Below are 18449 nucleotides of genomic sequence, written 5' to 3'. Positions count from 1 at the left end.
TGTAGTAAGTAGTTGAAAAGTGGATAATTAGCTCAAATGCTAAAGTTGGCCCTGAAATTCAAACATGCAACCTTTGGGTTGCCAGATGTTCACATTATACGCCCACCCACCCTGACCAACCACCCTCCTTTCGTTTTTGCCTTAAGTAACCTTCTGTCTTTATGTAACCATGTCAAAAGTAACATATCATACTCATTTGAGAAACTGGATTTACATGTATTCTCTTACGTCTAGTCTATGAGACCTGTCTGAAACCACTGGGGAGAATCTGCAAAGGTGCCCCAGGAAAACATTTCAGATGAAATAATATGACAGCTTTATCCTTCTAAACACCTGCTATTAATCCCTAGTCCCATGACTGTCTGATTTCTAAGTGTAACGAAAGTGGTTAAGCGAACCATGCTCATGAGACCTGAAAACTTGTGTTAGCTCCCCAAGCTAATGTAATGCCTAGGCTTTAGGTCAGCAGGCTAATGCAGTCTTGTGGCACACAGACGACCTGGGTTAAAACCCAGTCAATCACATTCGTGCCTAGACTCGGTCAATTGATGCTTATCAGCTGCAAGGGTTGTTGTGGATAGGGGGTTAAAGAACAGGTAATTCTGTAAAAGCATGCTCTTTTGATGATTAACCTTGCCTGAGAGTTAAAGAATTGAGTCAGTTGGAAACAATATTGGTATTTTTGCTGTTGTTGCCCTTTGTAAAACAACCATAAAGAGCTGGTAAATGATTATTTTTTAATTGGTTAGATCTGTTAATTTTCCCATTGTCCAATTTGATCCCAGAGGTAATAACTTGAGCAGTAGGCTAACAGTGTGCCGCCTATTTTCTCTCCCCATACTCTCTGTTCCAACACATTTCAAGCGCTGAGAAAAAGAGAAGTAGAAGTTAAAATACCTTGAGTCAAGGCTGATCATATCTCTGTTTATTCTGAGGATGAGAGGCCAGTTCAGGTGAATAAATGTGTTGTTTGTTTGTTTTGTTTAATCCCAAATGAATTCAATAACGCCACGGAGCTCACCCCATGACACATTTACTCACACCAACCAAATTGAAGACACACAGCAAACAAGATTTAAATTCAAATGTCAGAACGTATTGAGATGTATTTATGATGAATTGCAGGACGACCATGGCATTATCTGGGTTGTTTCTAACGGAGACAGGCGAGAAGCTGCGGTGGGGATTACGAGCCTGAACCTTGCGCGCGCCTGCGGAATCTATAAAAGAATGAGAAGTGCTTCCACCGAGCTCAGTGAAGTGAGCTCAGTGAAGTGAATGAGAGACGATACGTGTTGCAGAGGACAGACCTATACAGTGGAGAACAACTTGGATTCAGCAAAACGACAGCTCCACAGAGAAAATGAATAGGACAGGTACGTTCTAAGTCACATGTAGGTTGCTTTTTTCCCCCTCATCATGAATGTGGCATCTTCTACCAAGTTCTACTCCTGAGCATAAGAGGTCTCCAACATGCCATGCTGAGTGATTTGTGAATGAATAAGTTAGCCATGCAACCAAATGACAGTGCGCAGACCCTGGTACCAGAGGTGTGTGAGCAAGTACTGGAGGATAATGCAGGACTGGGTTACGGTGGCTCTACTGGCAACCTGTCGCTGCGCTGCTGGCTACACTTCTTAAGCAAGGAATCTATACTGGAGCTACAGGGAGATGGTTCCAGCATCACAGTGCGTGTAATGATAGCTCTGGTGTACTCTGTCGTGTGTGCACTGGGGCTAGTGGGGAACTCTCTGGCACTCTACCTGCTTCACTCACGCCACAGTCAGACGCAGTCCTCAATCAACTGCTTTGTAATGGGCTTGGCTCTCACCGACCTGCAGTTTGTTCTCACGCTCCCCTTTTGGGCTATTGACACGGCTCTGGACTTCCGCTGGCCCTTCGGCAAAGTAATGTGTAAGATCATCAGCTCCGTGACCATCATGAACATGTACGCCAGCGTCTTCTTCCTGACTGCCATGAGTGTGGCGCGATACTACGCAGTGACCTCAGCCCTCAAGATGCACAGCAGGCGGACGGCGGCAGCCAGCGCCAAGTGGATCAGCCTGGGCATCTGGGTAGTGTCGCTGCTAGCCACCCTGCCCCACGCCATCTACTCCACCAGTGCCCAGCTATACGACGAGGAACTGTGTTTGGTGCGATTCCCTGAGTCAGGCAGCTGGGACCCTCAGCTGCTCCTGGGGCTGTACCAGCTACAGAAAGTACTGCTGGGCTTTGTTATTCCCTTGGTGGTCATCACTGTGTGCTATCTGCTGCTGCTGCGCTTTGTGCTGAGCCAACGCATTAGTGGAGCGGCCAGCTCAGAGGGCTCGGAAGGCCGCCACAAGCGCCGGTCCAAAGTAACCAAGTCGGTGGCCATCGTGGTTCTGTCCTTTTTCTTGTGTTGGATGCCCAACCAGGCTCTGACGCTGTGGGGCGCGCTGATTAAGTTTGACCTGGTGCACTTCAGCAACGCATATTACAACGTCCAGAACTACACCTTCCCGCTGACTGTGTGTCTGGCTCACACCAACAGCTGCCTCAACCCTGTGCTCTACTGCATAATCCGCCGTGAGTACCGCGCGGGCCTCAAAGAGCTGCTGCACGCCACACCCTCCTTCAGGAGCCTGGCCAACCTGCTACCCCGCAAGACCAAGGTGGCAGAGGCTCCCCCTGTCATGACGCTGGTCCAGATGGATGTCTAAAGGTGGGCGTCTCAGCGTCTCTAGTAGACAGTGAGCAACAACAAGGAATGCACTCAGCTCTCCAAAATACCAGTTTCATGGAATTTGTTTGTTGTAGTTGATGGAGCAGCATCACAAGGCAAGCCCATTGGGATGTGTGCGGTGGAAATTAAATAATAATGACATACTATACTGTTTAATTAGTCATACTATGCTGTTTTACTTGGAGAATTGTCTGTTGTTATATGTTAGTATTTTGCTGATACAGGTTCGTCTTGTGTGACATAGTCATGGGTCAGGGCCTACAGATAAGAGCCATTTGGGTGTGACTGTAGTATGTGGCAATCTACAGGAACTTAGATGTGTGGAAACATGCAGGAAGGAACGGTCAATGGTGGCAACGTAAGCTATCTTAATCTGCACAGACAAGCTAAATCAGCATTTACACACCATGTTCCGTCCCTGTTTCCACCCATCTGCTAAACTGCCACGTCGACAAAATAGGTTGTTCTTTTTCTATAAGAGGAGAGAGACAACTCTTTTCATTGAGCTTTCCTAACGATGCACTGTTGAGTGGTTGTTATTGATTGCTTCATTTTGGCAAATCTTATAAATAGTTGTTTTGAAGAATACAGTCTCTCCCTTTGGTTAGAAATACCACAACATGTGCCCCAGTTTTCTCCCCCTACTCAGATTCTCTTTGCCAGATGTGCTTCTCCTCTCTCTTCCGCTGCTTCCCTGCTAGCTAGAGATACATTTAGCAAGCTAACGTTAGATAGCTATCATGATGGTAGCTCGGCTACATAAGGTTACATAGCATTCAGATATGTCGCGGGGCAGTCATTGAACTTTATTTCCCGAACTCACATCTTCTTTGTCACTAGAAGCCAACTCCTCGAACATATCTAAACAAAAGTATGTGGACACCCCGTCAAATTAATGGATTTGGCTATTTCAGCCACAACCGTTGCTGACAGGTGTATAAAATTGAGCACACAGCCATTCAATCTCCATAGACAAACATTGGCAGTAGAATGGCCTTACTGAAGAGCTCAGTGATTTTCAATGTGGCACCATCATAGGATGCCACCTTTCCAACAAGTCAGCTCGTCAAATGTATGCCCTGCTAAAGCTGCCCCGGTCAACTGTAAGTGCTGTTATTGTGAAGGGTAAAAGTCTAAGAGCTCTGGGGCAGTAGAAACGCATTCTCTGGATTGATGAATCATGCTTCACCATCTGGCAGTCCGACGGACCAATCTGGGTTTGGCGGATGCCAGGAGAATGCTACCTGCCCAATGCATATTGCCAAGTTTGGTGGAGGAGGAATAATGGTCTGGGGCTGTTTTTCATGGTTTGGGCTAGGCCCCTTAGTTTCAGTGAAGGGAAATCTTAACGCTACAGTATACAATGACATTCTAGACATTTGTGTGCTTCAAACATTTTGAGGAAGGCACTTTACTGTTTCAGCATGACAATTCCCCTGTTCACAAAGTGAGGTCCGTACAGAAATGGTTTGTTGAGATCGTTGTGGAAGAACTTGACAGGCCTGCACAGAGCCCTAACCTCAACCCCATCAAACACCTTTGGGCTTAATTGGAATGCAGACTGCGAGCCAGACCTAATCGCCCAACATCAGTGCTGACCTCATTATTGCTCGTGGCTGAATGGAAGCAAGTCCCCACAGCAATGTTCCAACATCTAGTGGAAAGCCTTCCAGATGAGTGGAGGCTGTTATAGCAGCAAAGGGGGGACCAACTCCATATTAATGCCCATGATTTTGGAATGAGTTGTTCGTCGAGCAGGTCCACATACTTTTGGTCATGTAGTGTATATGGTTGGATTTGTTGGAATTCTCTCTCCAGATCTTCCTATAGGGAAGCAAATCTTCCTTGCGATGTAGTTAGACACAAAGCTGCTCTCGCTGTCAGAGACGTCTGTGTAGCCCATTGTTCAAACGGTGATGTGTGTGTGTTTTTGACCGAGCTAGTATAAGCCAGCATAGTACATGCCCACTTATGCAACATAATGCCTGCCCTTCGACCTTACGCCTGCGAAAGTTCAAGTAAATCACATGATAAATGAAGTGAAAAGGAGACTGGAGGCCGTCTTTAATAACTTGTGCTGCCTTCTCATAATTTATCATAAATATGTAACACGTAGCACTCATGTGAGGGAGCTGTACTGCTTCACTCTCCACTTTGTACCTGCGAGATAAATACAGATCGTCAATCCCCCCATGATCTCCATTATGGAGGAAATAAATTATCAATTTGTCTTCACTCATTTGAATCAGTGAACTTACTCTCTATAGAAAATACTCTTAGCAGCTTATTCTATTCATGAGATGTTGAATTGATGAGAGACTGTTCGTAGGATGCAGGAGTTCATTCAGATAGCACACTAACATGATGTCTGTGTAGGGTGTTATTGTCATGCAATTCAATACCTTGTTATTATTAAAATTGGTCATGTCCTCCTGTGCTATAACTGTCCTTAGTGGGTAGATCATTTAATTCATCAAATAAAACAAACTTAATTATGGCCTCATTGTATATTGTTTTGATTCAATTTACGTGGTGAGCTGTTATTACCAGAGCCTTGTACACATGTATGTATATATATATGGCACTGTTTATTACTCATAAGATAACCACTGATGAAGGGAAAAAGAGGAGGTCTTCATGAAATTACCTCTGCTTTGGGGTCAGGTGTTGAATAGAAGCCCATAAAGCCATTTCTTCAAGCTTTCTGGACAAATGTCTCGCTTCAGGAAGCTTTGTTGTGTGTGCAAGCAACAGATTAGTAGTTGGAGTATTGTTTTACTCCAATGAACATAGAAACATTTAGTGTGGTGGGAACATACTGTATATGTGAATGAGGTAAGGAATGTACCAGAGGAACATACCAGAAAGCAAGTGGTAGGTCATAAGCTGATCATAAAAGGAAAACATTTCTCCAAAGTGTTAACTACAGTTGTATGCAAGGTCAGGGTCTCTTTGTTTGTGCACTAGAATGTAAGAAAACACTTATATTTGAAGGAATGGAGAAATTGCATTGCAACAAAAATACAACCTTGCTTTCATTGTTACGGACAGAGAGCTGCTCTCTCTCTCTCTCTCTCTCTCTCTCACGCACACAGGCACACACAGGCACACACACACAGGCACGCACCCAGACTGAGTCACTGCTTGCTTTAAGAGATACAAAGTGAATGTCTTATTGGATATCATCCTCCTACCCATTCATACATCTGTATTCAGAAATCAGTTTGAAGGAAATGTATTCAAATATTGAAATAGTCTAAACTTTCAATGGGATGTGAATAAAAAAAACACAAGACTGTGAAATCATGTACTGTAAAGATTATACTGCAAAAGCTCTACAGTATTACTACTGTGAATCAACATTCTCTGTCATTTTGTTGCCTAGGTATATCGTCATATAAACAGTTTTTCTAAGTAATTATGAAAATTACAAGTGAATACATGATCCGCATTATGTAAGACTAATAAATAAACCACTCAACTTGAACATTCTCTTTTGATGAATTGGGCCGTGTTAGAACTCAGCGCATGCTGATGGGAATGTGTTATCTATTGTTTATCTGACTGGCTGGCCGCTGAGGGTCCCAGTGATGAAGTGGCTCTAATTATGCTGTTAAATCCTTGACATTCTCAGCATGTAGACAGGAATGTGGCTCTCCTCTTCCTTCTCACGTAGCGTTCATTCTGGGTTCACCAGGCTATTCTTCTCCTGCACTGAAATACCAATTCTGGTGTTCAAATCGGTCAAACCATACCAAACTTTCAGCCTGAGAAATGATGAGGATTCTTTCTTTTGTCAACCTGTAACAAATCAAATGCTTTGACACCAGCTGGCCATCAAGGGCTGCTGTGTCGGCTTAAGGAGCTCCTTTCCTAGGCACTGTGATTTATTAATTAGTCGTTGATGAACCAGGGTCCACTGCATATCCATAGAAAATGTATTTGGTATCACCTTCCACTTGACTTTTAGCACTTTTTCTACTTAGCCTGACATTGCCTTATAGCAATGCTTAGCTAAACTTTCAGATTCATGATGAGCAAAGAATTTGCAAACCATCTAATAAATCTAGAATTGGTCACGTTGTGGTTGAAAGTGCAAAATCATCAGATGACAAGTAAATTAGCTGACGATAGTCTCGACGTGTGCAATCAAATCAAATCAAATCAAATCAAATCAAATCTCTCCAATAATGATATTACATATTTAGGCTGATGAATAACACAGGAAGCCCTACTCAAAAAATCCTATAGGATTCCAAGAAAACAAATCTAATAGAAAATCCTATCAGATTTTGGGACCTAGCCTATATTTATTTATTAATTTCACCTTTATTTAACCAGGTAGGCTAGTTGAGAACAAGTTCTCATTTACAACTGTGACCTGTCCAAGATAAAGCAAAGCAGTTCGACACATACAACAACACAGAGTTACAAATGGAATAAACAAACATACAGTCAATAGTACAGTAGAAAAAGTCTATATACAATGTGTGCAGATGAGGTAGGATAAGGGAGGTAAGGCAATAAACAGGCCATGGTGATTTTAGGCTATATGAATAGGCTATATGATTTTAGCTCATAGAATATAATCCTATAGGAGTACAATAGGACTGGTTCCAAAATCTGATAGGATCTTTCTATTGTATTCTTGTATTGGAATCCTATAGGATCATATAAGAAAATCCTGGTTCCAAAATCTGATAGGATCTTTCTATTGTATTCTTGTATTGGAATCCTATAGGATCATATAAGAAAATCCTGGTTCCAAAATCTAATTTAAATTTTCTATTGGTCATGTTGCAAATGAACTTGTCTGGAATCACTCTTAATATTGCAATGGTGCGTTGAAGAGGTTGAGAAGCTCAGGGAATTATCGCTGGTGTGACTGGGCAAAGATAAAGTATGTGCTCAGGAGATGTGTGAGAGAGGCTGTTCCTCAGTCTTTAATCTTGATTGCAGTTTAACAATTTTTTAAAAGTTCGGCATTGAAATTGTCCAATAAAGCTGTATTTATTCAAATGTAGTGTTCATACAATGTGGTCTGAAATAACAATGAATAGAATAATATCAGTACTATGGCTTGACAGGTTATAATACAGTATGTAGGCAGGGTGATTGTCAGTGTGGGAGATCTTTCTAGAGCGCCCGGTTAAATTGTGCATAAGAGCATTTAGTAAATGTAAATGGATAAACTAGTGAGAAATACTGTATGTGTACACTATCATCATACATTGAAATGTTAATTTATTTGTACATATTATATTATTTCATATTGTGCTAATTTCCTGTATGTGGACAAGTACAGTAACAGTCAAAAGTTTGCACCTACTTACTAATTCAAGGGTTTTTCTTTATTTGTACTATTTTCTACATTGTAGAATAATAGTGAAGACATCAAAACTATGAAATAACACAAAAGGAATAATGTATTAACCAAAAAAGTGTTAAACAAATCAAAATATATTTTATATTTGAGATTCTTCAAAGTAGCCACCCTTTACCTTGATGACAGCTTTGCACACTCTTGGCATTCTCTCAACCAGCTTCATGAGGTAGTCACCTGGAATGCATTTCAATTAACAGGTGTGCCATGTTAAAAGTTCATTTGTGGAATTTCTTTCCTTCTTAATGCGTTTGAGACAATCAGTTGTGTTGTGACAAGGTAGGGGTGGTATACAGAAGATAGCCCTATTTGGTAAAAGACCAAGTCCATATTATGGCTAGAACAGCTCAAAAAAGCTAAGGAAACGACAGTCCATTATTACTTTGAAGGTCAGTCAATACAGAACATTTCAATAACTTTAAAGGTATCTTCAAGTGCAGTCGCAAAAACCGTCAAGGGCTATGATGACACTGGCTCTCATGAGGACCACCACACAGGAAAGGAAGACCCAGAGTTACCTATGCTGCAGAGGACAGGTTCATTAGAGTTAACTGCACCTCAGATTGCAGCCCAAATAAATGCTTCACAAGTTCAAGTAACATACACATCTCAACATCAACTGTTCAGAGGAGAATGCGTGAATCAGGCCTTCATGGTTGAATTGCTGCAAAGAAAGCACTTCCAAAGGACACCAATAATAAGAAGAGACTTGCTTAGGCCAAGAAACACTAGCAATGGACATTAGATTGTTTTTTATTCCAACCGCCGTGGCTTTGTGAGACGCAGAGTAGGTGAACGGATGATCTCCGCATGTGTGGTTCCCACAGTGAAGCATGGAGGAGGAGGTGTGATAGTGTGGGAGTGCTTTGCTGATGACACTGTCTGTGATTTATTTAGAATTAAATTCACACTTAACCAGCATGGCTACCACAGCATTCTTCAGCGATACACCATCCCATCTGGTTTGCGCTTAGTGGGAATATCATTTGTTTTTCGACAGGACAATGACCCAAAACACACATCCAAGCTGTGTAAGGGCTATTTGACCAAGGAGAGTGATGGAATGCTGTATCAGTTGCACCAGGAAGCCTAGTGGTCAGAGCATTGGGCCAGTAACCAAAAGGTTGCTGGATTGATTCCCAGAGCTGACAAGGTAAAAATCTGTTGTTCTGCCCCCAAACAAGGCAGTTAACCCACTGCTCCTAGGCTGTCATTGTAAATAAGAATTTGTTCTTAACTGACTTGCCTAGTTAAATAAATAAAATATCAGATGACCAGGCCTCCACAATCACCCGACCTCAACCCAATTGAGATGGTTTGGGAGGAGTTGGACCGCAGAGTGAAGGAAAACCAGCCAACAAGTGCTCAGCATATGTGGGAACTCCTTCAAGACTGTTGGAAAAGCATTCCTCATGAAGCTGGTTGAGAGAATGCCAAGAGTGTGCAAAGCTATCATCAAGGCAAAGGGTGGCTACTTTCAAGAATCTAAAATATTTTGTTATTTCATAGTTTTAATGTCTTCACTATTATTCTACAATGTATAAAGTAGAAAAAATTAAGAAAAACCCTTGAATGAGTAGGTATGACCAAACCTTTGACTGGTACTATATGTGTTACTCACATTTTGACCACATCGGTTGAGTGTAATTGCACATCCTTTTTTACCTTAGATTAGTGATATAAGAATAAAAGTTTATGCTAATCACCATGACACAAAATTGCTTGAAACAGATCAATATCATTGGTTTTGTACAGTTGATTTAGTTATATGCGCTGGCTGTCTTAGGACTTCTACTGTCATCAAACTCAAATGGTAAGGAAAATGTGTGATGCGCTCTGTATAATAGTTCCCGGCCACGCACCTATACATGGATTTGAGCGTCAAACTATCATTCAAATAACAGCTGTTACGGATACCAGCATCCTGTGTGTGTATCCTGTGTGTGTGTGTATCCTGTGTTCTTTTCTCTCCTTCTCCCCTCACAGGTGAAAATCATCACTCCCCAATCAGTCACCAATCCAATCATCAATCAGAAGACACACCTCCTCCTGTTTCCTACCCTATCACAGTTCCTTTCCCTTGGTTTAAAAACCCTGTCAGTAGTTTGCTCTAGAGCTCAATCTCTCTGTAAATGCCATGTCTGTAGGGCTCTCTGTTTCACTCTCTCTTTGTGTATTGACTTCTCTTTTGTTTGAGCACCTCCATAGCACTTTGTCATCACCTGTGAGTATTGTTTTTGGTTATGGTGTTTGTTTACTGGTGGGAAAAGGGGGAAACAAGACAAGTCGCCCATGGGCATACACTACCCGTAGGTAGACTTTGTTAAATACACTAGTTTGAACTGGGCGGACCACCCACTGTATTTTTGGTTAGTTAGTTAGCTGTTGTTAAAGTAGGCTAGTCTAGTTTAGGGGTGTTTTTGAATACTTATTGTTTCTTTCTTTGGGTCCAGCTCAGCCCCTTTTTCCTGCTCCACCCCATTACCATGTGTTTTCAAATAAACCTTGAGTTTGACGGTAGATTTCAGTTGTCCTGGTTATTTCGTTCACACTTTTACTTTGTCACAATTATAATTTGCATGAGTTATGTTACGGGTCTCATTACCATCCCCTCCCTAGACTGTCGGGCCAAAAGGGATTCGTAACCACAGCCAACCCTTGTCACTGTTGATATGTTATGTCGGGTCGTGATTCGTTAGAGTTAAATAATAAAGCAACTGATTTGTTTCCTTTCCCGTTTTGACAGCCTGCCAAAACTTCCATCCGACATTCTAGAATTTAAATGACTGCGTTCAGCAAATTCTCTTCTAACCAGTGTTTTGAAAATTGTTCTCATATTCAGTGTGGCCTTTGAATAGTGTTAGTTTAAACAGTGCATGCACCCCAAATGTTGGCCCCTGCTCTATTGATTTCAAATTGATATGCGTTGTTTGCCTTTGCGCGTTGGTGACCCAGTTGAAAGCAAAATACAATCCAAAATGTTGCTGGCTGTCTTCTACAAGTTGTCCTCTAACCAGTGAGATACATATTATTCCGTATTTTTTTTAGTAAGGCTAGTTTGAACAGGACCTGCATCCCGGCCCCTCTCTCATTCTATTGATTTCAATGTGATATCAATATGAGTGACTGACAAATAAGTTATGTTTCTGTTTTGGCAACCACCAAATCAAAATGCATCCCTCCAAAATGTAGCCGGTTGTCTTCAGCTGGTTGTCCTCTAACAAGTGATGTAAACAATATAAGTTTCCATGTGGTTTTTGAGTTGTTAGTTTCAACAGCACATACAACTGGATTTCCCCACTAATCAATATGAGTGATTAATTACAACTTCAAAACAACTGTTTTTGGTGCATATGCAAGGGGCTTGTTTAAAAAAAGAATAAAGTAATATGATTACTATTGTGGCACATGTATGTGTAAGTAGTACATTTTATGTTTAGGTTTTCAATATCACAAACTGTTTGATTTATCAAATTATTGTGAATGGGAAGCAGTGACAGCATAATTTTCAACTTATGTTTTAGGAATATAAATGGAAGTTACAACATTCATTTCTAATAGTACTCAATTAGGTAAAAACTGCTGAATGATTCCAAAAACATTATGTAATTTATTTATTTTGATCTACCAGAAATCATGAAAACGGGGTAGACTCGCCTATAAGGCACATATATTTAGCAATAACAAACAATTTTTTTTAAATCATCGGCTATAAAAATACAGTGACTTAAAAACAACATACAAATTGGTACAATTTAGCTAGCTAGCTAGTCAGCTGACAGGCAAATGTGCCTAACAGTAACGTTAGTTTCTTAGCTAGCATAAAATACTGTACAATGACAAATATTACTAAAACATTGACAACTTCATCAGGAAACAAACACTGTAATCACAGTTCCTGCATTCTCGCACATTGAAGGACAAAACCGAATAATAATGTTAGACAACCAGAGATTCTCTGCACAGCCACAGGTGGTGGGTGAGCTGACCTAGAGAGTTAGGTTAATTAACAAGGCAAGCTTCTGCTAGCTGTGAGTTCATCAGTCACTCTTAAAGGGACAGGCTTTCTTATAGGTGAATATAGAAATGAATATAGGTCTGCTGTTTCAGATCAATGGAAATGTAATTAATGTTGTTGTATTGTACTTGACCTAATGACAACAAACTATAATTTAATGGGTTCAATTAAGAAAAAAAAGTTCTAATCGGATTCTGATTGGGGAGATACAAAATCCTATAGGATTGCTCGAAAAATATATGGTCAATATGATTATTGGAAGATTTGATGCCCCGTTCTCCAGGTGAGAGGCCGCCCGGAAGCTAATCCAGCTTTGGCAGGACTCCTGCAGTGTAGCTAATTATGTGGTTGATTTCCGCACATTGGCAGCGGAGAGTGCTTGGAATCAAGAGGCACTGTTCGATATGTTCCTGCACAGTGTCTCGGAGAAGGTCAAGGATGAGCTTGCAGCCTGGGAGTTACCTACGGAGATCGATTCCCTCATCGCTTTTACCATCTGTATCGATGGGCGATTACGGGAATGACGGAGGGAGAGGAAATTGCCCAGGAATCCCATCTTGCCATCAAGTCATCCCGGAAGCTCCCAACGGTCTCATTGCCGAGAGAACCCAAGGCTTCCCAACCTGCCCCGAGGGCTGCCGAAGAAGGCCTGTCACCACTTCCTGAGCCTATGCCACTAGGCAGAGCTGGGCTGTTGCCAGCATTTTGTGTCCTCTTGTCCTTTAAAAAAAACAGGCTCACCGGCAGGAGCGAGTACTCTGGTGGGCCATATGGAGAACGTTCCTGCTTCCCCTGTTCACACCCCTTTTCATGCCATTTTGCTGTCGGGAGACCAGTCCAAATCTCTTCAGGTTCCTATTGACTCTGGGGCCGACGCGCTATTTGAATGCTACCCTGGTGTCCGAGCTGAACATCCCCCTCTCCATTCCCATGGATGTTAGAGTGCTGGAGGGGCGCACTATAGGCAGAGTCGCCCACAACACCACTCCCATCAACCTACATGTGTCAGTGAACCACAGCGAGGCTAACAAGTTCCTGCTCATCAAGTCCCCTCAGATTCCCATGGTATTGAGTTTCTCCTGGCTCCAGCGACACAATCTCCTCATTAACTGGTCTACTGGTATCATCATGGGCTGGAGCCCGTTCTGGTTCTGCCACGCCCATTGCCTGAAGTCGGCACAACCCGTCCCGGGACGTCTTCCCGGGGCTCGGAGGGTGCCCCGGACCTCTCCGCCATTCCCGCGGAGTACCAGGACCTCCGCGAGGTGTTCATCAAGGCCCGGGCCACTTTTCTCCCGCCGCACCGACTTTATGCCTGCAGGATTGACCTTCTCCCTAGCACGACTCCACCCCGGGGATGACTGTACTCTATTGGGACCAAGGCAATGGAGATCTACATCGGGGACTCCCTTGCTGCAGTATTCATCCGTCCTTCTTCTTCTCCCGCCCGTGCATCGACTACATAATGGTGAAGAACCGCTTCCTGCTACCACTCATCTCCTCAGTCTTAGAGCCACTCCAGGGGGCCACCGTGTTTTTCAAGTTGGATTAATGGAATGCCTACCACCTGGTGCGGATATGGAAGGGGACGAGTCGATGACTGCCTTCATCACGGCCAGTGGTCACTACGAGTATCTGGTCATGCCATTTGGCCTTACCAATGACCCTGCTGTGTTCCAGGCTCTGGTCAATGATGTTCTCTGCGACATGTTGAACTGGTTCATCTTTGTACACCTAGATGACATCCTCATCTTCTCCCGTTCCACCCAAGAACGTGTGCTCCATATCCGACAGGTTCTCCAATACCTCCTGGAGAACCAACTGTTTGTAAATGCAGAGAAGTGTGAGTTCCATCGTTCCACCATCCCTTTTCTGGGTTTCATCGGTGCAGGTAGTGTGCAAATGGATCCCGGGAAGGTGAGAGTGGTTGTGGGTTGGCCCCAGCCTACTTCCAGGGTGCAGCTACAACGCTTCCTGGGGTTCACCAACTTCTATCACTGCTTTATCCACAGCACCCAGGCTTCCCCCTGTCTGCACTCACCTCGCCCACGGTTCCATTCACGTGGTCTCTAACTGCTGACCGGGCATTCCGGCAACTCAAACATTGCTTCACCACAGCTCCCATCTTGGTTAATCCGGACCATTCCTGTCAGTTTGTGGTGGAGAGATGCTTCTGATGTCGGAGTGGGGGCTGTCCTGTCCCAGTGGTCTGCCCTGGACCTCAAGCTACATCCCTGCGTCTTCTTTTCCCACCGCCTCAACGCCATGGAAAATAACTACGATGTGGGGAATCGTGAGCTTCTCGCAGTGAAGATGGTGTTGGAGGAATGGAGGCACTCAACTGGGGTATAGGGAAACTGGTCCGGGAGGCGCAGTGGTCCCAGCCGAAACCTGGGGGGGTCCTGATAATCGGATGTTTGTGCCTGACGCTGTCCGCTCTGCGGTCCTGGAGTGGGCCCATTCTTCTATGCTTGCCTGCCACCCGGGCTTCCGTCGGACCCTGGCCTTTATGCCACCAACTCTTTTGGTGGCCTATGATGGTTTTATCCAACTAAGTATTAAATCACTACAGTTTTCTAAATGCAAACTTCAGGCACACTTTTCGTGCTCACGCAGATTCATGACAAGGTGTGTCCGGGGCAGAGATGCTCCCCTTTGACATCAAAGTCACTTTGACGTGACTCAAAAGTACATGGCAGCTCTCAAATTGAAAATCTCAGAGGGGAACGTTGACATTTCTTTTCAAATTCCACCCCTGCTGGTACTTACAGATGACATTATTTCATGTCTGTAACTTGAAATATGATTTTCGGAAAGTAGATTTGAACCCAACATGGCTCCCAGTTGTAATATCTGGACTTGCTATGGTAAAGGCCTGCTTCTGTTAAAGTAATAATGAGCAGGTCAAATATGCCAACCCAAGTGCAGCACATTACGACCAGGTCACCTATATTTAAACCTCCTAAGAGCAGTGATATGAGAGCTCTAATGCCTCTTACAGGATGTCATAATGGACACGTGATCAGTTTAACAAACAAATATCTCCTGGAAGTCACAAGTGGAGTCAGACAGAACCAGTCTGATAGCCTTTCAGCTCCCGAGGCAATTCAGCACTAGACAGCAGCTTTTTAAAGTGGAACTGACAGTGTTTTAGCAACATAAAATCACTTTTTTTTGAGAAGCAAGCACTTGGATATGGTCATTATCCCATTTTCATACTTTTATAGAATGTTTGGGAATTACGTAGAGTAAGGTATTTTGTGAAAATTCTATAGTAATATAGAGTTCGAAAGCGGCCGTCGATTGGACAATTTTATAGATACTGCAGTCGATAAAACGTAATAAAAACGTGTCAGTCTTGTCTAGGACCAGACTCTACACAGACCGGTGCGCCATAGCCAATCAGAGCTACAGTAGGTCTATATGCAATTAAGCCATTTTCCACACGGGCCTGCCATCATTCATGTTGAACTGGACTGTTTGTTTACAGGCAGAACCAACAGTGCGACTTTAGATCAGTAGAACGCATTCGCCAAAAGCCACAAAATACACCTGATGTAACGACGGGTGAGTGAAATGAGTGAGGAGTCAGATGCAGAGAGCGAAATGAACGGGAAAACGCTTTAATGTCCTTCAAATCGTAACAGGTCCAAAACATGGGTGAATGCCCAAAACACTGGCGCTAAACCAACCCAAAAACCTAGACACACACTGGACAGTGAAAAACCCAAAACTAAAACACGATACATCACCAAACGTAACAACCAACAAGCCAGCACAAACACCAGCGGGCAAGACGAACTTAAATAACACCCATCCCAAAATCCCAACAAGGAACAGGTGAAAACAATTAGACAAAAACAAACTAAAAGGAAAAAGGGATCGGTGGCAGCTAATAGACCCGCGAGCGCCACCCGAGCAGGAAGGGGAGGCAAATATATAAATACCACAGGAGTCGTCTTACATTTGGGAACTTTACAGTCCTATTGATTTAAACAAGCATGAACAGGTAGGCTATCTCTCCGTCAGTTGCCTATGCACAACAACAACCGCAAGATCAACAACTAATGTTAGCCAGAGCTAGATGAGCTAAAATCTAATGAGGGAACAGTAGATAAACCCTCAAACTTTTTCAGCTTGTAGTTGGCCGTCAAAACTACTCTGATTAACAATGGGTAGTACTGTAAGCTAACACATCGTGCTGTAACGTACAATTGACCTTTATTTTAGCGCCCAAAAAACAATTTTTCCAGATCAACTGTAATATGAATACCATTGTATTCAAGCATGTATACGCACAATTTCTCCCCTTTCCATCAAAATCAATGACGAGACCGTCATGCTGCCCATCTCTGCATGATTGAAGAAGGCAATAAGCTCGGTTGGGTCTTTTTAAAACTGACGTGTGGGGAAGCGAAACCTACTGCGTGATATGGAAAGGGGGAGATAAGCCGTGTGGGGAAACAGCTTTTTTCACCCGATCTGTCCAACTTATCACCTCTAAAATGTAAATGTAAATAAAACACTAAAATGTAAATGTAAATAAAACACTATAAAGAGGACTGTTTCGGTTTTCCCTCTGTTTTTTTGTTCGAGTGTTTTGAGTATTAAATGTATCCGTCAGTAATGTGCAAGGTGTCTCCAGTGCGCATTCATAGCCCAGTGCGCTCTATTCCAACTCCCCGCATTGCCCCCGCAATGTGTCTCTGGTGCGTCTCTACAGCCCAGTGCATTCTGTGCCAGAGCCCCCCATATACAGGGAGAAAATAAACATCCAGCCAGAATGGGTTGTGCCAGCTCTACTGGCTTGGGTTGTGCAGAGCTTCCGGCGACGGGCCGCGGTCCGGAGCTTCCGGCGACTGGAGTTCGCACCTTTGGCCATAGAGAGGTTTTTATTCTCTCTTTTGGTTAGGCCACGGTGTGACTAGGGTGGGCATTCTAGTTTCTTTATTTCTACGTTGGTGTGGTTCCCAATCAGAGGCAGCTGTCTAGCGTTGTCTCTGATTGGGGATCATATATAGTTGTCCTTTTTCGTTTGGGTTTTATGGGTAGTTTTCTGTTTAGTGTCTACACCTGACAGCACTGTTTTGGTTTTCCATCTTTGTTATTTTGTTTGAGTGTTTTGAGTATTACATTTATCATGAAGACTTACCACGCTGTGTGTTGGTCCACTACTTCATACGACGATCGTTACAATATGTAACATATATACGCCAACCCATCCACCCCGACCAAACAACCTCCTTTCTTTTTTGCATTAAGCGACCTTCTATCTTATGTATCCATACCAAACTTAACATATCATACTAATTTGAGTGTCCCGGATTTACATTTACTATGTTATGTCTAGTAGTCTGAGACCAGTCATCATAAACTGGGAATTTTATATTTTTCACAGATATTATGATTGTCTGTTTGTTTCATTTCTGCAAAGTAGTTCAAATGCTGTCAGTTCCACTTTAAAGCCATACAGAGTGCAACGACCCATGAAAAAAAGCTTAAGAGATGAGATGACTCGTTTGTAATTGCATGAATGCTAAATGTTCGGCTCATATGTAACCTACAGTGCTTTCAGAAAGTATTCTACCCCTTGACTTATTCCACATTTTGTTGTTACAGCCTGAATAAAACATTTATTAAATAGATTTTTTTCTCTCACCCATCTATACACAATACCCCGTAATGACAAAGTGAAAACATGTTTTTAGAACTTGTAGTAACTTGACAAGGAATGCCCACACACATTTCAATATGACTTTCCTTTACTTTCAACCTAAAAAATAAAAGGTGTACAGCCATGTACAAACGGTACAAATACAGCAAAACGATACAGCCCATTCAACAGGTGGTAGAGTCACATTGTGCAGATCCTCAAAGGGGAAAGGCCAATGCCAATAATAACCATATACACATGAATAGTAAACATACTATACTGCAGGTAAGTACAATACATATTCCATGTAATTATTTATATAGTGTCCACACTAACAGAACTTTAAGTAAATTAAATACAGAAATAAGTCTTTACACCCTTTGAGTCAAATATATGTTAGAATTAGCTTTGGCAGCGATTACAGCTGTATGTCTTTCAGGGTAAGTCTGTAAGGTTATTGTCCTGCAGAAAGGTACATTTGTCTTCCAGTGTCTGTTGGAAAGCAGACTGAACCAGGTTTTCCTCTAGAATTTTACTTCTTAGCTCTATTCCGTTTCCTTTTATCCCTAATCCTTGCCGATGACAAGCATACCCATAACATGATACAGCGACCACCATGCTTGAAAATATGAAGTTGTACTCAGTGATGTGTAGTGTTGGATTTGCCTCA

General features: G+C 42.7%; 1 protein-coding gene across 1 annotated transcript; it reads left to right on the top strand.

Moving 5' to 3' along the window:
• The first annotated feature begins 1288 nt into the window (after positions 1-1288).
• Positions 1289-5203, top strand: LOC115145451 (relaxin-3 receptor 1-like). Its single transcript, XM_029686983.2, has one exon. It carries the CDS (start codon positions 1497-1499, stop codon positions 2700-2702), a length of 1206 nt encoding a protein of 401 aa, XP_029542843.1. The 5' UTR covers positions 1289-1496; the 3' UTR covers positions 2703-5203.
• The last annotated feature ends 13246 nt before the right edge of the window (positions 5204-18449 follow it).

Source organism: Oncorhynchus nerka, linkage group LG17 (assembly GCF_034236695.1).
Source record: "Oncorhynchus nerka isolate Pitt River linkage group LG17, Oner_Uvic_2.0, whole genome shotgun sequence".
Taxonomy (NCBI): domain Eukaryota; kingdom Metazoa; phylum Chordata; class Actinopteri; order Salmoniformes; family Salmonidae; genus Oncorhynchus; species Oncorhynchus nerka.
The sequence above is the reverse complement of the archived record's forward strand: the minus strand, read 5'-3'. Positions and strand labels throughout refer to the sequence as shown.